Source organism: Mercenaria mercenaria, chromosome 3 (assembly GCF_021730395.1).
Source record: "Mercenaria mercenaria strain notata chromosome 3, MADL_Memer_1, whole genome shotgun sequence".
Taxonomy (NCBI): Eukaryota; Metazoa; Mollusca; class Bivalvia; order Venerida; family Veneridae; genus Mercenaria; species Mercenaria mercenaria.
In genome coordinates, this window is record NC_069363.1 from 78,350,383 (window position 1) to 78,374,002 (window position 23,620).

Below are 23,620 nucleotides of genomic sequence, written 5' to 3' on the forward strand. Positions count from 1 at the left end.
AAGTGATTGTGCCTAATTTTGTTTCAAACACACTCCGATGCTTTCCTTTCAGACTATGTTATATTTAAAAAGAATTGTATGAATTCTTAGGATGTTTACACGAAGTTATCGTGCAAAGAATCAGTGGTTCTGCCTAGCTGCCCACCTTTGACTGCAACACCGAAATAACTAAAACTTTACAGCAAATTATAAATAGCAATGATTTTATTTATTTTTTTTTTTTGTAAATACATGGGACTTAGATACTCAAGTCTTTCAGTGTTTTAACTAGGAGTAATAAAATGTACAAAAGCAATATGAAATATTTGTTTCCTAATAGACACTTTATGCTCCTCTAAAATGGGACTTGCCTAAAGTTGTGCTATGTATGTTCGTCCTTCAAAAATCCGAGTCCAGTTTATACCTCTTTGAAATGATTTGCTAAAGTACCATTATGAAGCGAACATATAAAAACGTACATGCATGGTATTGTGTCAGTATATATTAGCTCTAATTAGCATTTACAGGCTGTTGTTTCATGCGCAATAAAAACAAAATAACACGTCTTACTGTATAATTGGAATTTGAACCAAAATATACCGAGAAGTGAACTTGTGCACATTGTCAGGATATACATGTGCTATACCTGGGTTAAGCCTTTTGAAATTGTACAAAAAGATGCACATTGCACAATAAAAATGAAAGCCTTGCCTCTTAACATTTATCTTGCTCAAGTTATATATCTGCGAAAATGTCCCTAAATTGTATTTTAGTACTTGTAACATGTGTAAATGTGGAATTCTGCTCAACCTGGGGCTAGACAGCATAAAAATAAAAAGAACTGACTGTTTTTCTCTATCCTAGTCCCATAAGAATTACTACTGTTTCAATCACTTAACTAGGGTTATTCACAACGCCGGAATTAGACAAATCAGGTCCATCGTTTTCACATATATATTGAGGATTTATCTATTGAGCACATAATATTGGTAATAATACTTTAATATTAATATCATAATAATGCTAAAAATATCTTCGCCGTGACATGTCCTTAACATAAAAACATTCATTATCAAGTTGTTTAACCTTTAGCCTGCTGGCGACAAGTGATTCTGCATTTGCGACCAGTGCATGCTGATCATGGTCTGCACTGTTCGCTATTCAGTCAGTTAATTTTTAGTGAACGCCACTTCGAATAATAAATGGTATTGCCTAAATTGAATAATGGACCAGTCCATTTTAGAAATTTAGCAGGATAAGGGTTGATAATTTCAAAACTTACATCTACCAGTTACTACATGTATACGTGTTACCATATATGTCTTGTTTATATTGCTTTTAATGGAAAACACTAAAAACTGTATAGTTTATTTGTCATAAAATATGTTATGTTCTGTTCCATTCCGTTCTAGTTCTTTGAACAGACTTGCAGCGAGGTTGCATCTTAATCATTTTAACTACTATTTCACTCCATCAAATACTGACACATGCGTAACAAAAGAGTAATTGCATATGGTTGTTAAGATATCGCAAACACAACATTTGAAAAATTAGAACACGTCCAGAGTACAGCACTAGGATGTATAGTCACAGTCACACTACAGCTGTACTGAAGGTGCTTCGTTAGGTACAAGGGAATTATAGAGCATAATAAAATGCTTTATATAACAAAAAGCTTTATACTTGTATTAGGTATATGATAAAAGTAAGGCACGTTATCATTGGTTGACACCAAATATGGCATGCAGAACTTTTTGTTCACTGCACCCAAGTTTGGACGCCTCTTCTTGTCAAGATCGTACTATCTCCTTTATTAAAAGTCTTTTGAAACCCTTTTCTTTGTTCAACATTCTGCACACTGACCGCTACATGTCTTCATATGAAAGCGTAGAACATTGTTTTACTCTAAAAGTCATTTAATGTCTTATATATGTATATGTTCGTCTTGTTTAGGTATGCATCTATGTGTTGATATTCAAGTTAAGTTAATCTAACAAACAGTTTCTTTTTTTTCATTTTTCTTGAACTCGCAATCATTTGTACATTGAACTTGTATATGTGCATGCAAAGAGTGCTTTATGTATAAATGCGGTACAATAGTATGATTATTAATGAAATAACAATAGTATTAATAATAATTACGAATTTTCTCCTACGAACGGGTCTATTTCTTTCCTTGATGGCAACTTATAGATCATCTGAAACAATTTATTGATAAATTAGAGAAGAAGGCATCGGTCTGCTTTGTGAAATGTACCAAAACAGCAACATTTTAAGATATACAAAATCGGAGTTCCGAAAAGACAGCTGTTCAATAAATCATAACTACTGAACAGCAAAAGAAACTAATAAAGTATCCAGATGATCGGTGTATTTTTTATATAAAAAAACAACATAAATTAAAAAAAACCCGGCTATTTTGGGACTACTGACTTCGCGGTTGATCTTTTTTTTATATTTAATACGTGAAGTTCTTCAAGTGTAATGTGGTATGAAGAAAACAAGTAAATTTTTAAATTTAAGTTTTCTTTTATTTAAAAATACCCCACTAATACAACTGGATAGCGTTTTTTTTATCTTTTTCTTTTTTTGCTGTTCAGTATATATTACTTACGCGAACAAGACATTTGTTATTTAACAATTTATTCATTAGACATCTAATATTGTAATGTTCGCGTAATTTTGTGAGTTATTATGCAAATTTCAATTTATTGCGGACATTTCCAATATCCCTGCTGCTTTATTCATATTCGCTATGCATATGTGCATTATAGAACTGTTTTTATGTAAATGCATGTATATATTTATTTAAAAAAAAAACTTATCCGTATTTATCGAAAAATTAAGGATATTTCAATTTCTTTATTTGAAAAAAGTATTTTTTATAACGGTGTTGTTCGCGTAATTAGATGCGGCCATTCAACGGTTGACAGTTTTAGCTGTAAAATTCTGGTGAGCGGTAACAAAGAAATTAAAGGCAGGTACAATTTTATATTCGTTATCACACTGTATTTATGATATCAGCGGGAGGTTTTACATATTATTATTATTATTATTATTACATGTGATCATATTATTTTTCTGAGCCCGATTCTATTTATTTACGTCATGCGTTAATGACGTAACACTACTGACATCGTTTCTATGATCACGACGTTTTGATTAACGACGTGGAAATTTGCAGCATTTCCTTAGACGGCTTAGACGATTATTGTGAGAAAATTCAAAATATTATACTCAAAATGGGTTGTTGTCTTGGAAAAATTAAACCGAAAAAGAACAGTGTTTCACATTCTAACATGGAAGCGGAAATACGTCAAAGAATTTCCGGAAACTCGGCAAAAGTTAAGGCTCGTGAGCAAATGAACTCTGCAGACATGGTTAACCAATTAAAGGATGGTGAGAAAATTTTCATTATATATGTGATTCCTTAAAAATATGAAAATATAAACTACCCATTTATTTCTTTTATCAATTAATAGCATTAATTATGTCTCCCACACCACTGTGTGGTGGGGAGACATATTAATTTACTCCTGTTTGTCTGTCTGTCTGTTTGTCCGACCATCTGTCACAAAATTTGTCCGCACTCTAAGTCGAACATTTCTCATCCGATCTTTACCAAACTTGAACAAAATGTTTGCCAATAAGTCCTCGGCCAAGATCGATAACTAGCCAAACCGGCCAGCACTTCGAAATTATGACCATTGGATTACCAAAAATCGCTCGGGTCTTGGGGACATAAATGACTCATATACTATTAATCATGTGAATATAGTATAGAGTCATTTATGTCCCCAAGATTTAATCAGGCACTTGCGGTATTGGTGCATGGTTGACTAATATACTATTATTCAGATGATTAGGCAGTTGTGGGAGACATGCTCTTTTCTCAAAAGCAGCTCTAGTTATCATTCATCTTATTAAATTAGCTAGGTTAAACATTCATTGATTCCAATTACGTGACTAAATACTATATAGCAGTTAGGTCGGCGATACATTTTAAGATTTTGTTTTCAATTAGAAATGCATACATATAATATCTAATAATTTCTTGTCTACAAAAACTGTCGTTTTTCTTTCCTTGGTTATTGTTGTTGTTGTTGTTGTTACTACTGCTGCTATATAGAGATAAATACTGATTGTAGTACTCACTGTAACTTCAAAAATATAAACATATGAAATTTTCGTCATGAAATGAGCTTTAAAAACACCCATGTTCGATGTTTTCATTTTAAGCTGATGTTGAGCAGACTAAAATCACCAAAGGCGGCGTTTCATTCACTCTGGATTTCAAAAGTGGTGACCCGACGAGGATGCCATCTAGACTGGCCGACCAACTGGACGGGGCTCTAACCCCAGTCGAAGACGAGAAAGAGGTATGACTTGCACGGATTCTCTGTTATAAACTATATGAAATATGTTCTAGTTTGTCCTTTGAATTTCGTACAAAACAGTAAGTACTGCGATGAAAAAGAAGTCAATAATACCAAAAAAAAAAAGATAAAGGGAAAAACTGTTGTTTGGATTGTTAAGTAAATATACGTGACTTCATCATATCATAAACATTATATTTGGTATTTGAAATATCTGATTTTTCACGTTTAATACGGGATATTATCCTTTCAGAACCGAAAGGGTAAAATCATCTACTGATATGTAGAAATGAAAACGGGAGCGATCATCCACTTCAGAATCTTATATCAAGCTTTTAAATACCTGATATCACATACTCATAATTAATAAGTAAAAAGATCACTTATGCAACTATGTGGTATAAAGTTTTTTTCAATTTGTGTTGTCTACTATTCCAGTTATTGATATCACTATTTTGTTTAAATTCCTGGTATCATCCATTCCCCGATTTAATATCAATCTTTCATTTTTCAAAATATTAGAAAACTTACTGATCCCTGATTCAGTAGACTACTAGCTGTTACTGCGCATGCGTCTGTGAATATGGCAATATACTTGATTCAAAACAAGGAAATGCATGATAGTGCGTGCTAGTGCATTTCCAAATATTGATATCAAGAAGCGAAAATACGGTATCATTCTGAATATATAGAGGATATTTGTTTGTTTTAGTGTAAGATCGAAATATATTTCACCGAGTGAACACTATAATGCAATATTTTCACGAGTGGCGCAGCCACGAGTGAAAATGTAAATTATGGTATTCACGAGTGAATACCATAATTCATTTTATGCATTTTTAATGGTTTTAACCAAATTATATTCATTTTGTCCGCGCAACGTCACGTGTATCCTATCGTGATGTCATAATACCTTGACGTCAGAATATCTTTGTAGAAAAAAATGTACATAGTTCTGTTATGTTTCCTGATTTCTTTTACATTTATTTACAATAGAATTTAAATATTTATGATCCTGTTAGTTTAAGAATATTTTATTGCAAATGTTACACAAGATACATTCATACACATACAGACAGACATAACAACACAAGCAATAGGATATTGACGGAAGTATTGAAATACTTATCGAGTCAACCTCCGGAAAGATAATATTTACAATAGAATCTACTATGGATGGCTGTTAAACTAATGTGTAACACATTCTTAGTTATTCATGAAAAGGAAAAAAAAGAAAAATGAAAAACCAAAAAAAAAAAAAAAGGAAAAACAACAAAATGCTCAGAAATGGAAGGTAAAGATGAAATAAAAGTATTAGTACATCGCCTTTTTAGTATTTAGAATATTTTAGCAAAATTAGGATCCTGTTATTATGTTTACACATTTATATCTTTACTGACGTATATTTTGCAAGGAATTTTCTTTTATTTATGATTCATATTCATTCGCATTCAAGTATAGTTCCGTTCCAATGAAAAATAAAAATGATATTTTAACTGTTTGAAACAGTGAAAATATCAATTTTATTTCACTGATAAATTTCAGTATTTCACTGAAGAGCATAAAATAAATGTACGATCACGTTTTTCGAATATTCAGTGACATAAACTATACGAATAGCTGATAACAACAATTTGAATTTTAAGTATCACCTTTTCATATCGTAACTTCAAGTATTTAATATTAAAAAAGTTCAGTCCATTAGTAAGAGGGCATTTGATCAGTCATCTATATTTGTAGAGAAAGTTTCAAATTCTAGGTTTGGAGATTATAAACAAGCACGTCAATTATGTCATTATTTTACGGTGTGTAAATCTGTATATTATTTAGTACGGTAGGGTATATGGCTGCATAATATAAGGTTATAACACACTAAATAGTTGTTGTTCTTTATTCTATATAAAACTGACCTATTTCCAATGACCGCAGCACACATCAGGACCCATTTTAAATTTCTGTAACTTACATTTTCTTGAAGAATATTGTCAGTGTTAACTAAAAATCAAAAGAAAAGTGGGGGTCATGTTTGATGCAAGAAAAATAATTTCAGTCAAACACACAAACTGCAAAATCAGCTAAAAAATGAGACCCCAAATTATACTGGTGGTGTATGATCTAAGTTTCCATGAAAAAATTTGTCATGTTGTTATTTCATTATGAAAATGCTACCTACATGTCAAGCATAGATTTGTCATGTGATTTTAGCCAAAAAATTGCAAAGAAAATAAGGAAAATAGCTCTACAGAGCAAAAAAACTGAGGACTATTTGTGTCCGCCATTATGCGACTACCATTTTTTTCGCGCCATTTTTCTATTTAGTGTCTGTATGCCTATAAGCTAGCTTTTATAGCGACGTGGTAGAGTGTCCGTCTTAGGTGTGAGTGGTCCCGGGTTTGATTCCCGGTCAGGGCTGAAATATTTTCAGTCTTTTAAAATTTAAAATAGTTTGAAAACGTCGGTTTTATAAACCGTTTTCTGAAGCACGGTTTAGTTGATTTTTCAGTTGGAAAAAAATTGTATGTAAATCATCTTTGACTTTAGGTACATTACACGACCAGTGAAAAGGAGCTGCTCGCAGAGTTGTTACGTGAGGATATTTTACGGGAGAAGAGTGTCAAAGCTCGTAGAGATGTACATCTGTATGACGCAGCAAGACGCCGTGCCGCGTACAATACTTAGACAGGTATATTAGGTGCATTTAATAATTATATTCACTTTAAGAAACGATTATTTCGCTAATTGAACTCAGTAAAGACTCAATTTACTTCTCGAAATTATATTTTTGTGCTTCTTTGGTAAGAACTGAGTTTGAAAGCGAACACAAAATTCTGTGAATTGAGCAGTCTGTATACATACTGACCTCTTGCACAATGCCACGTCAAAAGCGCCCTCTTGCCGAACCATTTCAAGTAAAATCTGCGTTATGTTTGGAGTTATTTATTCATAGATCTGGAGTCATCAAAGTGATTAATCAGATTTAGTCAAGTGATATGGCTGTTGAAAACTTTAAGATCTGGTTATTTACACTTATTTGTGTCCGCTGAGTGCTTTATTCATGTCAGAATTTCACTGGAGGTATTTTTAAAATTAGATTACCAAACCAAAATAGACTTGTTTAGTGTGAATTTAAAAAAAAAAAAACTTAGTCAATCTAAGGACTATTGTTTTATATTTGTCAAAGAACTGCATCAACAATTATATATTTAGCCAAAATTCATTGTTGAACGCAGCTACCAAAAGTGATGGATTTTTAAAAAAAAATTTAATCTGTTTATTTTCCTTCCATTCAGGGACTTAGGGTCCATTCAGGGACTTAGGGTGAAAAAGAAAAGAAAGAAGAGGAGTTCAGGACATACATTTTTGTTTATCTGCATGTGTATGATAATGTAATCATTTGTATAGAAAGTATTATTCACGTTTTGCAAAAATAAAACACCAAACTCACTCACTGCTTATTCGGCGTCTGCTTTTATCCGCCATTCTGTATTTATCTTTGTCGTCTGCAGTTAATTGTCTCTGTTTACGTTCACTGGTGGTAGGTGCAGATGGGAATATCAGGATCAAGGATAACTGTTTATGTCGGTAACGAGGCTCTGCCTCTGTAAACAGGAAGTACGTCATGACGTTACAAACACGAAAACAACGTAATAGTTCCGGTTTATAGTTTCATCATTTGCAGTGAAACGTTGTTTTTTTTTCCCGTAAAATGACGTTTTTTTGTTTAATCGAGAAATATATGTTATAAGGAACAAAGAGAAACTATCAAGGTATTTGATTTTTATTCTGTTTTACGAAAAACATTATTATAACTATACAAATCTACTATACATATGTAGTTCGTTATTCGTCATTTGCAGCACGAGAGTCACCTTACACCCCCGGGATGTAAGATGGAGTCTTCTAGCACCCGGGGAAATCATCAGAAATCCCAGTCTGGTATGCAATATCAATGAACAGAATTGTTGGATAATCTCACTACTTTTATCAAAATATTTAAAAAGGAACTTGCGTTCAGAATTGACGCATTACACAGAATGATGTATGAAGCCGCGCAGATGTTAGTTCGCGCCCAAAAGTTGTTATCCGTGTCAAAAGTAGAGCTGACCAATCAGATTTATTCTTACAAAGCATAAGTGGACAGGTTAGTGCAATATAATACAACTGACGACAAAGGATAGACAAGGTATAACGGACTACGGAGTAAAGATACGATAACAGAAATGTCATGTACATACAAATTCAATATAATTTTTTGAAATATCAAATCAAAACAAGTGCAACTTCACTTTGCCATATAACATTCTGTATGATTGATTCATCTTGGTCCAAAGTTGATCTTTTATCGCGTATTGCCTTACTGGTAAGATACCTATCAATGCCAAAACCTGGTTTTCAGTCAGTGACAAAAAGTTGTTACACTTTTAAAACCCATATTCTTAATTTGTTCTAAACGTATTTTCGGACATGTTGATTGTTTCAAAAGTAAGAATCTCATATGAATATATGCAAGACATTTACTCATTTTTATAATCATATAACAACAAAAAAATACAAGCAGTGGTAATTTTACTTACATATTGAGATAGATGAACAAGGAATGAATATGCCTTAAAGCATAGCATCTTTCTGAAAAGCGATGGTTTTCCCGAACATCCGGGTATCATTTAAGAAAAAGGTGGGTACCGTGATGAAACGTACAAGCGTGGGACTTCCAAACATTACAAGAGTCAACCCTGCAAGAAATCCTTAGCTGATATAAAATGTGTGAAACAGATTTCTATATGACTGAGATGTAAGAATAGAAAGATCTATGCTATTTGCCAAAAGACTGCATGTGTCTAATATGGGGTTTAACCGTTACCCTGCTAAATTTTCTATAATGAACGTGTCCATCTTTCAATTTGGACAGTACCAATAACTTTTAAAAGGGGTGCATACCAAAAAGATACTGACTGAAAGGCAAACAGTGGCAGATCATGATCAGACTGCACGGATTTGCAGTCTGATCATGATCTGCACTTGTCGCAAAGACAGAATCAAACGTGTCCAGCACGATAAGCGGTAATACTGCTAAAGATGTGATGAAAACATGGACGGACGAAATCATACAATAGGGTTATTATAATAGTGGCTGTATTCGACTCGAGTGGATTTTGCCAGATCGGATCTCATGAGGCGTGTGATCTGGCCTTGCAAAATCCACGAGAGCCAAATACAAAATTCCAGATCTAGCTACTGTTATAATGATCCTTTTATTATATGCCTCCACATTTTTCTTTGTTGTTCTGTCATCGAACGAAATCTTCAATGTTTATAGTGATTTTAAAATAGAACTGAGTGAAGTTTTTATGTGCGCTATTTAAAGAACTTTGTCAGATCATGCATATTAAATGAAAGTAGTCCGGCAACATACAATACAAAAGGTACAATACGGAATTTCTTTCTGCCTGTTCATATACAAGCCGAATTTTTGACAGAATTTATATAGGTATATAATATAATATTGTATAAAAATGGTCATCTTTAACTAATTTTATTGGGATATACAACATGCATACTCGGATTAATTGCAACGTATATCAAGCAATTAGCTGTATCTTGAACACAGGCCATCACCTTGCCTCTTTTAACCATAGGTAAGCGTTATAGTTGGAGTATACCGGATAGGCCAGTGCTCATGTTATTGGTACTTCGAAAAATGTGCTCCGAAAAAGAGCTGCGCAGGCATTTATTTCATTACAATAAAAATCAGAAACAGCGCCCAAAACACGAAGCTGGTGCTACATCTATTTTTAGCACTGTGTGATTTTATGTCGCGAACATATCTTTTGTATTCATCCAGGCAGACATCGAAACTATCGTTTTCATTCCGAAGTGCTTTTAATTCCGGGGTTCTGTTCAGATTTCTAATCTTATCAAATTCGTCCGATGACAGAGTTATCTTGGGGCAGTTAACAAGTCTGCTAGGATCAAGGAATCGGCACTCTTTCCTTCCGAATCGATATATCGGTACAAGCATTTCGGTGATATTGTTATATTTGTCCTGCGACCAGATATATCTCGCTGTAAATGTAATATTCTTTACCAAAAGAGTTGGTAGTTGACCTTTTTCCAACCATTCTGCCCGTGATAGTAAATATTTCCATTCACAATATGGCGTTGTAGTAAATACAAACTGAAGATAGAACTTCACATTCTGATCTTCTGAAAGCTGCATGGTGTGGCTTATGTTGTATCGAACTTCTGAACTGCACACTTGACATTTTTGAAATCACAGTTTAGGCTGTATTATTGAGGATAACGCCTCCGACAATTCGTTCAAGACTACATGGCTCCATGGTTGTTTTGGGACAAGTTCAAAGTTGAAAGCATAGTTCAATTTACTTTTTAGTAAAATGGTCATGCATTTAGCTCTACCCTCTGATGCGACATCAAACATTTGACAACGTATTTCTCGGCACGTATCCTGCAATATGTAACAGAAATTTCAATTGTATTTTAAGTGAATATTTACTCTAGATAAATGGGAGTTTACTTGCAAAGTGCTACATATCAGAATTAAGAGCTAACATTAAAGTAACCACTCGCTTTTCATACGCAATTAATGCTTTTTGCCATGCCACAAAATGACTAAACGTGCTTAGTAACACGATGTAGCGTCTCTCCCATTGCGTTGTTTTCGGAACCATTTTTCCTGAATGAGTATCTGCTCTCCCTATTGAGGTAAGCGAGCGGACCTGAAGTGAATCAGCCACCAAACCAACGCCTGCATTTTCAACGAGGAAGTTGTCCTGGTATGTTTCTTAAATTAAGACATTGATAGAAATGAATTCGCCAGCTTCACGATTATGATTTTTTCCACAGTATTCCAGATGAAACATCTATTTTATGCTAACTGACGAAATACTGTATTTCTTTCATACCAGTTACTGCGAGCGATATGGCTTTGCCGATCTACTGGTACATTGTATACTAATTTCTTATTTCTTGCGTACAAATCTTATTATGATGGCAAAAATTATAAATTGTAATTGATATTTCTGGGAAAAAAATTACTAATAAGCTGCAGTTAGCGTTTTCATTGGTTATCACGAGTTACGGCTATGTAAAACCATTAATAACGTCCACGCCTAGAAAATACTTACAAAGAATTCGTCGTAGAAATAATGACCAGTGCACTGATAGTCTTGTGCTTCCGCTTCCGGTGATAATTCGCCCATGCGCAATGGCGACAGGTCTAACGAATAGGACATACTAAGGAACGTTTTATCAGGATTTTCAACGTTACATGTCGGTGCTGTTTTTCTATAATTGCACAAGTAGCAATAAACATTAGCAAATTGCCATTGGTATCCGTAGAAAACTGACAGTGCACCTAGAAAATAAATGTGAGAAAACATATAGAATAAATAAGTGCATGAAAATGTGAAAAGGGCGCGCCTCTTTTTGCGTAAATCGGTTAGTTCCTTATTGGTTAATAAAACTAAATAAAAAAAATGAAATATTATGTATATGGAAGGCCGATGCGCTATACAAATTGTCAAATGCTAAATGCCAAATATTTAATGCTAAGTGCCAAATACTTAATGTTAAAGCCAATTACTTAATGCTAAATGCCAAATTACCAATAATAAATGCTACATATCAAATGCTATATGCCATACACTTAATGTTAAATACCAAATGCTAATTGACAAATCATAAATGCTTATCGTCAAATTCTTTACGAGTTAATGACTGTATCAGTAAAAACCTATTAATGTAACTTTTAGTCGCATGAAAACATATAAAGTTCAATCCGTTTGATTTGAAGCTATAGCATGTTCTACCGGTCATGGAAACATGGAACCGAAACTTTTGACCGTAAATTGTTTAGAAAAGTTTTTAATAGAGACAAAGTTATGTAACAAAGGCCAATGACTGTTTAATAGATGTATTCATACACTGAAATGATTCAGCTCTTTGTCTGAGCATTCAAGTACTTACATGTCACAATACGCCTTTGTCATTTATTCTTAGCAAATAGCATTTTGCACCAAATATTTGGCATTTAGCATTTGGCTATTGGCATGGCATATGTAAACATTTAACGCTAAATGCCATTTACTTAATGTTAAATGTCGTCAAATACGTAATGCTAAAAAGCTACATACCAATATTGCTATATACCATATATTTAATGCTAAATGTCAAATAATGATGCTTATTGCCAAATGATAAATGCTAATCCTCAAATCCTTTAACTTTTAGAGTTAATGACCGGTATTTCTTGAACTAATTAATGTAACTTTTGAATATTCAAAGAAACACAATGTACTACCAGCCTATATTTAATTGAAGCAATAAGATGTTCTATCAGTGACGGGAACATGGGACGGACACTAAATATCTAAAATGTTTAGAAAAAATGTTTTAACAGAGAGAAAGTTATGTAGCGAAAGTCAATGCCTTTTAAAGGATGCATTCGTCTACTGATATATCTATTTATTTATTTATTTGAATTAGCACTTACCAATAAGCATTTAGCATATATTGTTTCGCATTTGGCAATTAACAATTAGCACTTGACATTTAACAACTGCCGTTTGACAGTCAATATTTGACATTACACATTTTGGCAAACAACATTAAATGCAATAACTATATAGCATTTAGCAAGACGCACCGGCCTTCCACAAAATATCAACTTTTAAAATTATTTGATAAAGGATGTTTTATTGACATGGCTATCATTTCTAGAAAATTGATACTGAGGTATAAAGCTTGAGGCATACCTCGTTAAACACAGTTTTATAACGTTGATATCTTCCTGAAAAAAAAATCAATGGCACCATTATGTGTTCCTCTTTTTTATTTATTAACACCAAGTGACATAATGATTATCTTACCAGAGGGATCTGGATCTATATCATCGCTTAAAGGGAGAGAACAACATAGTCTCTTCAAACAAGCATGAAATGAAACTCATTATTTGAGGCCCGAAGAAAATTCTACTATAGCTAGACTATTAGCGTGAAAAAAAGATAAACATAAATCTGGATAAACAGTTTAAGGACGCTCGCTACAGTTTTATAATTTTTTTCTCAATAATAGATTATGATGAAATGCTTTGTATTAAAAGATCATGTTATGATGTATTGAAAAATGAAATAAAAATACTAGGTCACCAGCTTTGATTCAATCTAATTTGCCCCTAGATATGGTGCTATTTTTAACATTTTTAAAAATTTCTATAATCCTAAAATATATTTCAGTAAAGTACAATTATCAGCATAAATTTGATATCTAAGCATTTTTATAACGGAAAACAATATATCTATTTGAAACATGCTCAGAGAAATCAAAAAAAAATGATCTTGTAAAGAAAGGAATACTTCAGCAGACCCAAGGGCTATTTTTGCATATTTTTGTCAATTTTAAGTTGGTACTTCTGCTATTTTATCGAGTTTCACATAAAAGAATTTAATCAAACTCTGCACATACCTTTGGTTATGTCTACCTAATCTAAAACAAAAAGAAAATTGATAGGTCACCATATTAGATTTCGATTAAATCAAATTACAACGAGGTGGGGTGTGGCGGGCATTTATACAACGCAGGTTGGTACGAATTACTCTTTCAGTGTTTGAGCAAATGACTTAGAGATATATCAAATTATCAAACGGCAGATTTCTTAATAAGCGGATTTTAAGGTGTTTCTGAAGCATTTTGATGTCATAGAACGATGAAAGTTTCCGCCTTTTTCCGAACAAAACCTATAGTTTACGAATACGGATGTACGGTATGGGTACGGTACGGGATTAGAAACAGCTGTGACTCAATGCAGAGTTGGAGCGCAGGTATAAACAAGTAGACTTCTTTTAAAAAAGAAACCTAGGAGAGGTCCAGTGTTGCTCCTTTTAAAGTTATATAAGACACTTAGATAACAATTGTTATCTAATTATTGTCTCTGGTTATATGATAAGTTGTGCTATAGACGAGTTTCCCTGCTGCAGGTCACTGTGACCTATTAGGGGCCCAAGCGTTTCCTAGTTAATACTGAATTTCATTTAAAAATGTTCAAAAGCTACCACTGCAATAATTGTACACTGAACTTGGCCCTGGTGAAAGCTGCCAAACTAGCATCTTACCATTTATGCGAGAACCTCACCTGACAGGCTTATTTGTCAACTGCCCCTTTCGTTTGGGCCCAAGAGAATAGCTTCCGAGAAGCTTTAGAAAAGCTTAGAAGAAAATCCCAATCGAACAGACGTCTGCCGGAAGTGGAAAAATATATCATTCTTTTTTTAAATGTATTTTTTCAGAGATTTTTATTGTTAATGTGCTATTTGAAAAAGAAATTCCAAACATTTTATTTCTTCTAGTTTATAACTCAGTTTGTAAGGTATATATGTCGAATTGCCACCTTGTTTTAATCACGTGATTAACATCTCCGACTATCGGGTGGAAGAAACAGAAGCTCAGAAGAACTCTTATTATTCCGGCAGATCTTCCGAATGGGGCAAACGAACCCGCCAGTTAAACAATAAGTTCATTTAAAATACTGCGAACAAAGAATAGTTAATATATATCTCTATATTTGTTTTGTTAATAACTGAACCGTTTCCAACATTTATAACAATAGTATTACGCCATATTTCTTTATTTTAAACGAACAGTTATTTTCGTTTTAGAGGATTTTAAAACGCATTATACCATTTTAGACTGGCTCACCGTAATTTGCGCTAGAAAGTGAAATCTAGCGCCGTAAAATTAGTAGATTAGTCTGAATTCCCCTAGTTTGAAAGCCAACACTTGATAGACCTCTCCAATTACAGACTCCAGTATATGTCGGATTGAAGCAATTTGAACTAAAAGTACTTTAAATGTATATATTTTGTAACCATAGTGATACTTACCCTAACCGGGCATGCGCAGAAGACCGCTCCAACTCTGCAATGAGCTACATCAATTTGAAACACAACCAAATTGGCGCGGTGTTGGGGTAAATATCGACCCGTCCGGAAAAAACTGTAGCGAGCGCCTTTAAAATGTGTTAATGGACAATATGGAATGAGTTTGATCAGTTAAGATATGCTTTTTTCTATTTCAAATCAAGGAAATAAAACCATATATGTTGGACCGTACATTTCACAGAAATGAATTCTTCACACATGCAAGAAATTCGTGAGAATTCTTCATACATGTGAAGAAGTCGTGCAAATATTCACAAAAACCGTTCGAATATGTCACAAATTTTCAAAATTTCGTTTCGCATGTTTACTACTGGTAAAGCAAAAACATATACCGGTATTTTGTCTGTTGAAACAGAACAAAACATGCAAGAAGAATTATCTTGATGAAAATATCAAAGATACGCGAAAAGCGGCGAGAAATATAATCTCATCCTTTAAACACAACACTAAAACAGAACAGAGTTAAACAGAACAGAAAAGGTTCCAACAGAGCAGAAAAAAAGTAGAATAGAATAGAATAGAATATGAGAGGAGAGGAGAGGAGAGGAGAGGAGAGGAGAGGAAAGGAGAGGAGAGGAGAGGAGGACAGGAGCCGAGGAGGGGAGGAGAGGAGAGGAGAGGAGAGGAGAGGAGAGGAGAGGGGAGGGGAGGGGAGAGGGAGAGGGAGAGGGAGAGGGAGAGGGAGAGGAGGGCAGGGCAGGGGAGGAGACAGAATAACAGAACAGACCAGACCAAGCCAGAATAGAACAGAATATAATAGAATTGATTCATTATTCCCAATGATGATGCTTCAAATTCGGACGATTTCAGCACATCCACGCATTTTTAGTGAATTATGTAGAAAGAGCTATTTTATAGATTGAGAATTATTATCATTTTGAGAAAAAATGTCCAACCTCACATGTGTAAACCCTTCACTGTGGACACATTTTCGCAGCTGGAACATGTGTCTCCTTAAAACGAATTACTGATAGATTTTTCACTCGTCCTTGTTAAATGATGTGGTCCAGAGTAACGGGACGGACTGGAAGTAAGGTTACCGGATGATAACCATAATCTGATTTAAATAGTCATATTGCTGAAGTAAGATGTTGCAGAGGCCTAACATTTTATTAAACTGTCTTCATATAACAATACATGAAACTCGCAATAATGGGATGCCTCTGAAAAACTTGTCTTGTTTGGATACAGGTCTGCATATAAGCTGCATTTCCATGTGTTCATCACAGTTTTATATTAACCACAGTGTATGCCATGCATATGCTATACATACCCTGATTCGTAAAGGTACCCTGCTTATACTAGGAAAAGGTACGCAATGCATACCATGTATCTACCACAAAAAGGTATGCTATGCATACCCTACTTCCACTACTAAAAGGTATGCAATGCATACGATGCATCTACCACAAAAAGGTATGCTATGCATACCCTGCTTACACTAGGAAAAGGTATGCAATGCATACCATGTATCTACCACAAAAAGGTATGCTATGCATACCCTGCTTACACTAGGAAAAGGTATGCAATGCATACCATGTATCTACCACAAAAAGGTATGCTATGCATACCCTGCTTACACTAGGAAAAGGTATGCAATGCATACCATGTATCTACCACAAAAAGGTATGCTATGCATACTCTGCTTAGACCACAAAAAGGTATGCTATACATACCCTGCTTATACTACAAAAAGGTGTGCAATGCATACCATGTGTCTACCACAAAAAAAGATATGCTATGCATACCCTGCTTATACTACAAAAAGGTATAAAATGCATACCATGTATCTACCACAAAAAAGGTATGCTATGCATACTCTGCTTAAATTAGGAAAAGGTACCTCAATCTACAGTGTATGCCGTGCATACCATGTGCCTACGGTGACAGTGTATGCTGAGTATACTACTAAAACTGTGTATATCGTATCTACTTAAGTAGTGTTTGCGTATCTACATACTATAATTCACACCAAAACAATATTTCGCCATTTTATTTGAACGCTAGGACTAAACATTTGTATGGGACCTATCTTAAACATTGTCTAAGTACATGATAACTTGGTTCTGCTATCTATTATTTCATAAACTGCATTTATAACAGAATACAATGCCTCGGAATATACATTTTTTTATTAGTTTATACATTAACATGTCACACAATATACAAGTCATAGCATCACAAAATAACTAATAATTTTATAAGACATCAAATTCTATTGACATAATTAAGGACAGTAAATTTGAAAATTCCACAAATCTGCGTCGATGCCAGTGAAAAAAAAATCATACGCAAGAAGGCAAAGATGGCCCTAGGTCGCTCGCCTGAGAAACACACCATAACAGTGTAAACATCCATTTCAAATTCGTCTGAGTTTTTCATGTAATAAACATTCTGCCCAAGTTACATGAACATTGGAGCACAAATGTATACTTTAGTGTATAAAACAAGATTTGGCATAATGACCTAGTTTTTGACTCATAAGACCCAAATTACAACTCGTCCAAGATTTTACAGAAACAAAAATTCTAACAAAGATTTGTAAAGATTGGAGCAAAAGAGTGGCATCTACAGTGTAAACAAGCTTTCCCTTGATTTGACCTAGTAACCTAGTGTTTGACCCCACGTAACCAAGATTCAAAATCCTCTTAAGACTTTGTGAAAACAAACTGTCTGGCCAAGTTCAATAAAGATTAAATAAAAAATGTGGCCCTAGTGTGTAAACAAGCTTTTTCTGACATGGTGACATAGTTTTTGAACCGACGTAACCCAGATAAACAAACTAGAGATTTCATGGAGACAAACATCCTGACCAAGTTTCATGCATATCAGATAAAAATGCAGCCCCTCTTGCACACACCAAGTTTTTCTATAAGTTGACAGAATGATCCAACTTTTTGACCCCATATGGCCTATATTTAAACTTCACCAAGATCTGATCAAGACAAACAATCTGTTCAAATTTCACAAATATCCAGTTAGAAAACGCAGCCCCAATTGCTTACACAACGTTTTTGTCAGATTAGACTTGGTGACCTAGTTTTTAACGACAGATGACCAATATTTAAACTTAACCTAGATTTTTTCAAGAATATCATTCTGATCGAATTTCACGAATATTCAGTGAAAAATGCAACTCCTGTTGCACACACACACACACACACACGCACAGAGTATTTCTTTTTCCTTTTTTTCACCGGGAGACGTTGTTTCTAAACCCAGATGACCCATATTTAAACGACCTAGATTTTACCAAGACAAACATTCTGATCAAAGTCCACGAATATTCAGTAAACAAGAGGGTCATGATGACCATATATCGCTCACCTGTTAAACTTGGCCTTTGAATCATCAAGATAAACATTCTGACATTTCATGAAGATAGATACGTGTGGCCTCTATAGTATTTACAAGATTTTCCTTTGTTCTGACCGGGTGACCTAGTTTTTGACCCAGTATGACCCAGTTTTGATCTTGGCCTAGGAATCGACAAGATAAATATTCTGAGCAAGTTTGTATTACCTTAAGGCATAAATCAAACCTCTATATGGCTGAAATGGCCAAAATAGAAAATTTTGCCACTTTCAGGGGCAGTAACTAGAACTCGTGATGGAATCTTATTGTGACTTGTGTGTCAGTTTGGTTAAAATCAAATATAAAATGTCACTTTTTTCGTGTTCACAAGGTAAAAATAACACATTTTGGCTTTTTCAGGGGTCAATCAGGGGCCGTAACTCGGGAACCTATGAATGGATCTGACAGATTCATCATGGAATCCAAGAGATATTGTTGTTAAAAATATTCTGCAAGTTTGTATCAAATCAAACCATAAATGAAGTCTCTATATGGCTGCAAAAGCCAAAATAGCACATTTTGGCCCTTTAAAGGACCATAACTCTAGAACCCATGATGGGATCTGGTCAGTTTTCGAAAGGAACCACGTTATTACGCCAATACAAATTAATTGTTTGCAAGTTTAGTTAAAATCAATTTCAAAACGTCTATATCGCGTTCACAAGCCAAAAATAGCAAATTTTGGCCCTTTAATGGGCCATAACTCTCGAACCCATGATGAAATCTAGCCAGTTTTCGAAGGGAACCGAGATATTATGCCAATACAAGTTGTGTGCAAGTTTGATTAAAGTTGGTTACAAAATGTGGTCTCTATCGTGTTCACAAGCCATAAATAGCAAATTTTGGCCCTGCAAGGGGCCATAACTCTAGCACCCATGATAGGGTCTGCCTAGTTTTCGAAAGGAACCGAAATATTATGCTAATACAAATTGTGTGCATAGTTTGATAAAAAATGATTGCAAAATGTGGTCTTTATCGTGTTCACAAGCCAAACAAGAGGGCCATGGTGGCCCTATATCGCTCACCTGTTATCATTGCACTTGAGGACAAGAAGGTCCTCAGAAAAAATATCTATAGGACAGTAACAACAAAGGGAAGAAATTTAACCAAAAAGAAAAAAAAATCTTACAAGGCCCAGATATGTCAAAATACAACTAAAAATTGGAGGTACCATCCATGCTGTACCACAGAAAAGTGGTCTCGGTTTTTCCCTATGGCCAATAATAAAAAAAGTTACTAAATATAAGCTATTTATAGTAACGTAAAAGGAAAGTAATAAAAAAAAATATTGTTAGTGAACAAAAGAAGGATCTGCCAAATAAATCTGTTGACATAAATGAAATTTCAGATCAGTATCTTCGTTAGTTACGGAGATATACCCATTTTAATTTAAAGTGTAAACCTTTGATTTTAGCTGTGACCTTGACCTTGAACTGACATGGCTGACTCATGAATTCTGCACAACGTCTTGATGAGGTGATCATTTGACCAAAGCTTCATAAAAATCCTTCAAGGGGTTTAGGAGATACAGAGCTGAAACCTTTGACCTTCAGTTGTGACATTGACCTTGAATTGACATAGTTGACTCATGAGTTCTTGATGAGGTGATCATTTGACCAAAGTTTGATGAAAATCCTTCAAGGGGTTAAGGAGATACAGAGTGGACACCAAATGGAAGGCTCAAAACTTCGACCCTTAGTTGTGACCTTGACCTTAACCTGGCATGGTTGACTCATAATTTCTGCACATCGTTATGATGAGGTAATCATTTGACTCAAGTTTTATAAAATTCCTTCAAGGGGTTTAGGAGATATAGAGCGGACACGAAATGGAAGGCTCAAACCTTTGACCCTAAGTTGTGACCTTGACCTTGAGCCGACATGGCTGACTCATAAGTTCTACATATCGCCTTAATGTGGTGATCGTTTGACCCAAGTTTGATGAAAATCCTTCAAGGGGTTTAGGAGATATAGAGCGGACACAAAATGGAAGGCTCAAACCTTTGACCCTAAGTTGTGACCTTGACCTTGAGCCGGCATGACTGACTCATAAGTTCTACACATCGTCTTGATGAGGTGATCATTTGACCCAAGTTTTATAAAATTCCTTCAAGGGGTTTAAGAGATATAGAGCGGACACAAAATGGAAGGCTCAAACCTTTGACCTTGAGTTGCGACCTTGACCTTGAGCCAGCATGGCTGACTCATGGGTTCTGCACATCGTCTTGATGAGGTGATCATTTGACCCAAGTTTTATAAAATTCCTTCAAGGGGTTTAGGAGATATTGAGCGGACACAAAATGGCAGGCTCAAACCTTTGACCTTGAGTTGTGACCTTGACCTTGAATCGACAAGGCTGACTCATGGGTTCTGCACATCGTCTTGATGAGGTGATCATTTGACCCAAGTTTCATGAAAATCCTTCAAGGGGTTTAGGAGATATGGACCGGACACGATTTTGTTACGGACGGAAGGACGGAAGCAGACCATTCCTATAATCCCTCCGCCACGGCGGGGGATTAATAAAGGGAGGTAATTTGACATAAAATCAGTCCATAGTTATCTACCCTGATTGGCTCAGTCCAACTAATGACAATAATGGAATTTCAAATAAGTCCTATAGGACTTACTGATATAAATCCATTTTGATTACAGGGGAGGTAATCAGATATAAAATAACTCTGAACCTAAGCTTGGATCTGATTTGTCATGAAATCCAAGAATTATTGTTGTTGAAGTTATTTTGGAAGTTTGTATCAAATCAAACCATAAATGAAGTCTCTATATGGCTGCAAAAGCCAAAATAGCCAATTTTGGACGGTTAAAGGGCCATAACTCTGGAACCAATGATGAAATCTGGCGAGTTTAAGAAAGGAACCAAGATCTTGTGGTGATACAAGTTGTGTGCAAGTCTGGTTAAAATCAAATCATAAATGAAGCTGCTATTGTGCAGACAAGGTCAAAATAGCTAATTCTGGCCCTTTCAGGGGCCGTAACTCTGGAACCCATAAAGGAATCTGGCCAGTTATAAAAAGGAACCAAGATGTTATTGTGATACAAATTGTGTGCCAGTTTAGTAAAAATCAAATCATAAATGAAGCTGCTATTGTGCAGACAAGATCAAAATAGCTAATTTTGGCCCTTTCAGGGGCCATAACTCTGGAACCCATAATGGGATCTGGCCAGTTCAAGAAAGGAACCGAGATCTTATGGTGATACAAGTTGTGTGCGGTTTGGGTTAAAATAAAATCATAAATGAAACCACTATCGTGCAGACAAGACATTGTTGACGGACGCACGCACGGGGACGGACGACGACGGACGAAGGGTGATCACAAAAGCTCACCTTGTTACTATGTGACAGGTGAGCTAAAAACAGCAACTTTTGGCCCTTTAAAGGGTCATAATTCTAGAACGCATGGTGGGATCTGCCTTGTTTTCGAAAGGATCCGATATATATTATGCCAATACAAATTGTGTGCAAGTTTGATTAAAGTTTGTTACAAAATGTGGTCTCTTTCGTGTTCACAAGCCATTAATAGCTAATTCTGGCCCTCTAAGGGGCCATAACTCTGGAGCCCAAAATGTGATCTGCCTAGTTTTCGAAAGACAACGAGATATAATGCCAATACAAGTTGTGTGCAAGTTTGATTAAAATGGATTTGCAAAATGTGGTCTTTATCATGTTCACAAGCCAAAAATAGCAAATTTTAGCCCTTTAAAGGGTCATAACTCTAAAACCAATGATGGGATCTGTCTAGTTTTCGAAGGGAACTGGGATATTAATATTATACCAATACAAGTTGTGTGCATAGTTTGATCAAAATTGATTGCAAAATGTGGTCTCTATCTTGTTCACAAGCCAAAAACAGCAAATTTTGGCCCTTTAAGGGGCCATCACTTTGGAACCCGTGATGAAACCTAGCCAGTTTTCGAAAGGATCCGAGATATTATGCCAATATAAGTTTGTGCAAGTTTAAAATTGGTTGCAAAATGTGGTCTTTATCGAGTTCACAAGACCATAAATAGCAATTTTGTCCCTGTAAGGGGCCATAATCTAGAACCCCACGATAGGATCAGCCTAGTTTTTAAGGAACCGAGATATATGCCAGTACAAGTTGTGTGCATAGTTTGATCAAATTGATTGCAAACTGAGCTCTCTATCATGTTCACAAGCAATAGTGGACGGACGATCACAAAGCTAACATTGTGACAGGTGAGCTAAAATGCAGCCCTATTCCATACACACAGTTTCCTTTGATTCGACCAGGTACCACGTTTTGGAACCCAGTTAAGCCATATTCAAACTTGACCTAGATTTCCTCAAGACAGACTGATCCAATTCATAAAGATCAGTGAAAAATGCAGCCCCTATTGCAAACACAATGTTATTTTATTTGAATGGGTGACTCAGTTTTAGTCCCAGATGACCCATATTCATACTTGAGCTAGACTTCCTCAAGACGAACATTCTGATCAAATTTCATGAAGACCTAGTTTTAATGCTGCCCCTATTGCATATAAAGGTTTCTCGTTGATTTTTATTCGGGTAACCAGCAAACAATTGAAACGTTAATACTATAGTAATCACAATGTTAATTTAATTGTTCATTATGTTACCCTTAAGGTAGTTCTGCACATTTGAAAAAACGGAAGTGGTGATGTAATGTCATTTATCCGGAAAACATAGAATAAAGCCTTGATTCGGCGTACGGAAACGAAAATCATTTCTTAAACCAATAGCAACCCGTGAGTAAATTTATTACAATGGCATTGTCAATTTCTTTCTAAAGTTAAAATATGATATTAAAACATCTGAAAAGTTAAATAATTTAAAAACATGTGTTTATATTGGCTTTAAATGTGCGGTTCACTTAAATCATGGTCATCACAAAAATAAGCACACGAACTTAGATATTTTATTTCATCAAATAATAGACCAGACTATAAGTTTATT

General features: G+C 34.9%; 1 protein-coding gene across 1 annotated transcript; it reads left to right on the plus strand.

The window, feature by feature from the left end:
- Positions 1 to 2,598: 2,598 nt before the first annotated feature.
- On the plus strand, positions 2,599 to 7,799 carry LOC123547763 (uncharacterized). Its single transcript, XM_045335017.2, has 4 exons — positions 2,599 to 3,378; positions 4,219 to 4,358; positions 6,897 to 7,038; positions 7,646 to 7,799. The coding sequence occupies exons 1-3, from the start codon at positions 3,222 to 3,224 to the stop codon at positions 7,032 to 7,034; spliced, it is 435 nt and encodes a 144-aa protein (XP_045190952.1). The 5' UTR covers positions 2,599 to 3,221; the 3' UTR covers positions 7,035 to 7,038; positions 7,646 to 7,799.
- The last annotated feature ends 15,821 nt before the right edge of the window (positions 7,800 to 23,620 follow it).

What these genes read in the sequence shown, in the direction of transcription:
- LOC123547763 (XM_045335017.2), top strand. Translation starts at nt 3,222, where the DNA reads ATGGGTTGTTGTCTTGGAAAAATTAAACCGAAAAAGAACAGTGTTTCA. An exon ending in GGTTAACCAATTAAAGGATG is followed by an intron (nt 3,379 to 4,218) that starts GTGAGAAAATTT and finishes TTTCATTTTAAG; the next exon opens with CTGATGTTGAGCAGACTAAA. An exon ending in CAGTCGAAGACGAGAAAGAG is followed by an intron (nt 4,359 to 6,896) that starts GTATGACTTGCA and finishes CTTTGACTTTAG; the next exon opens with GTACATTACACGACCAGTGA.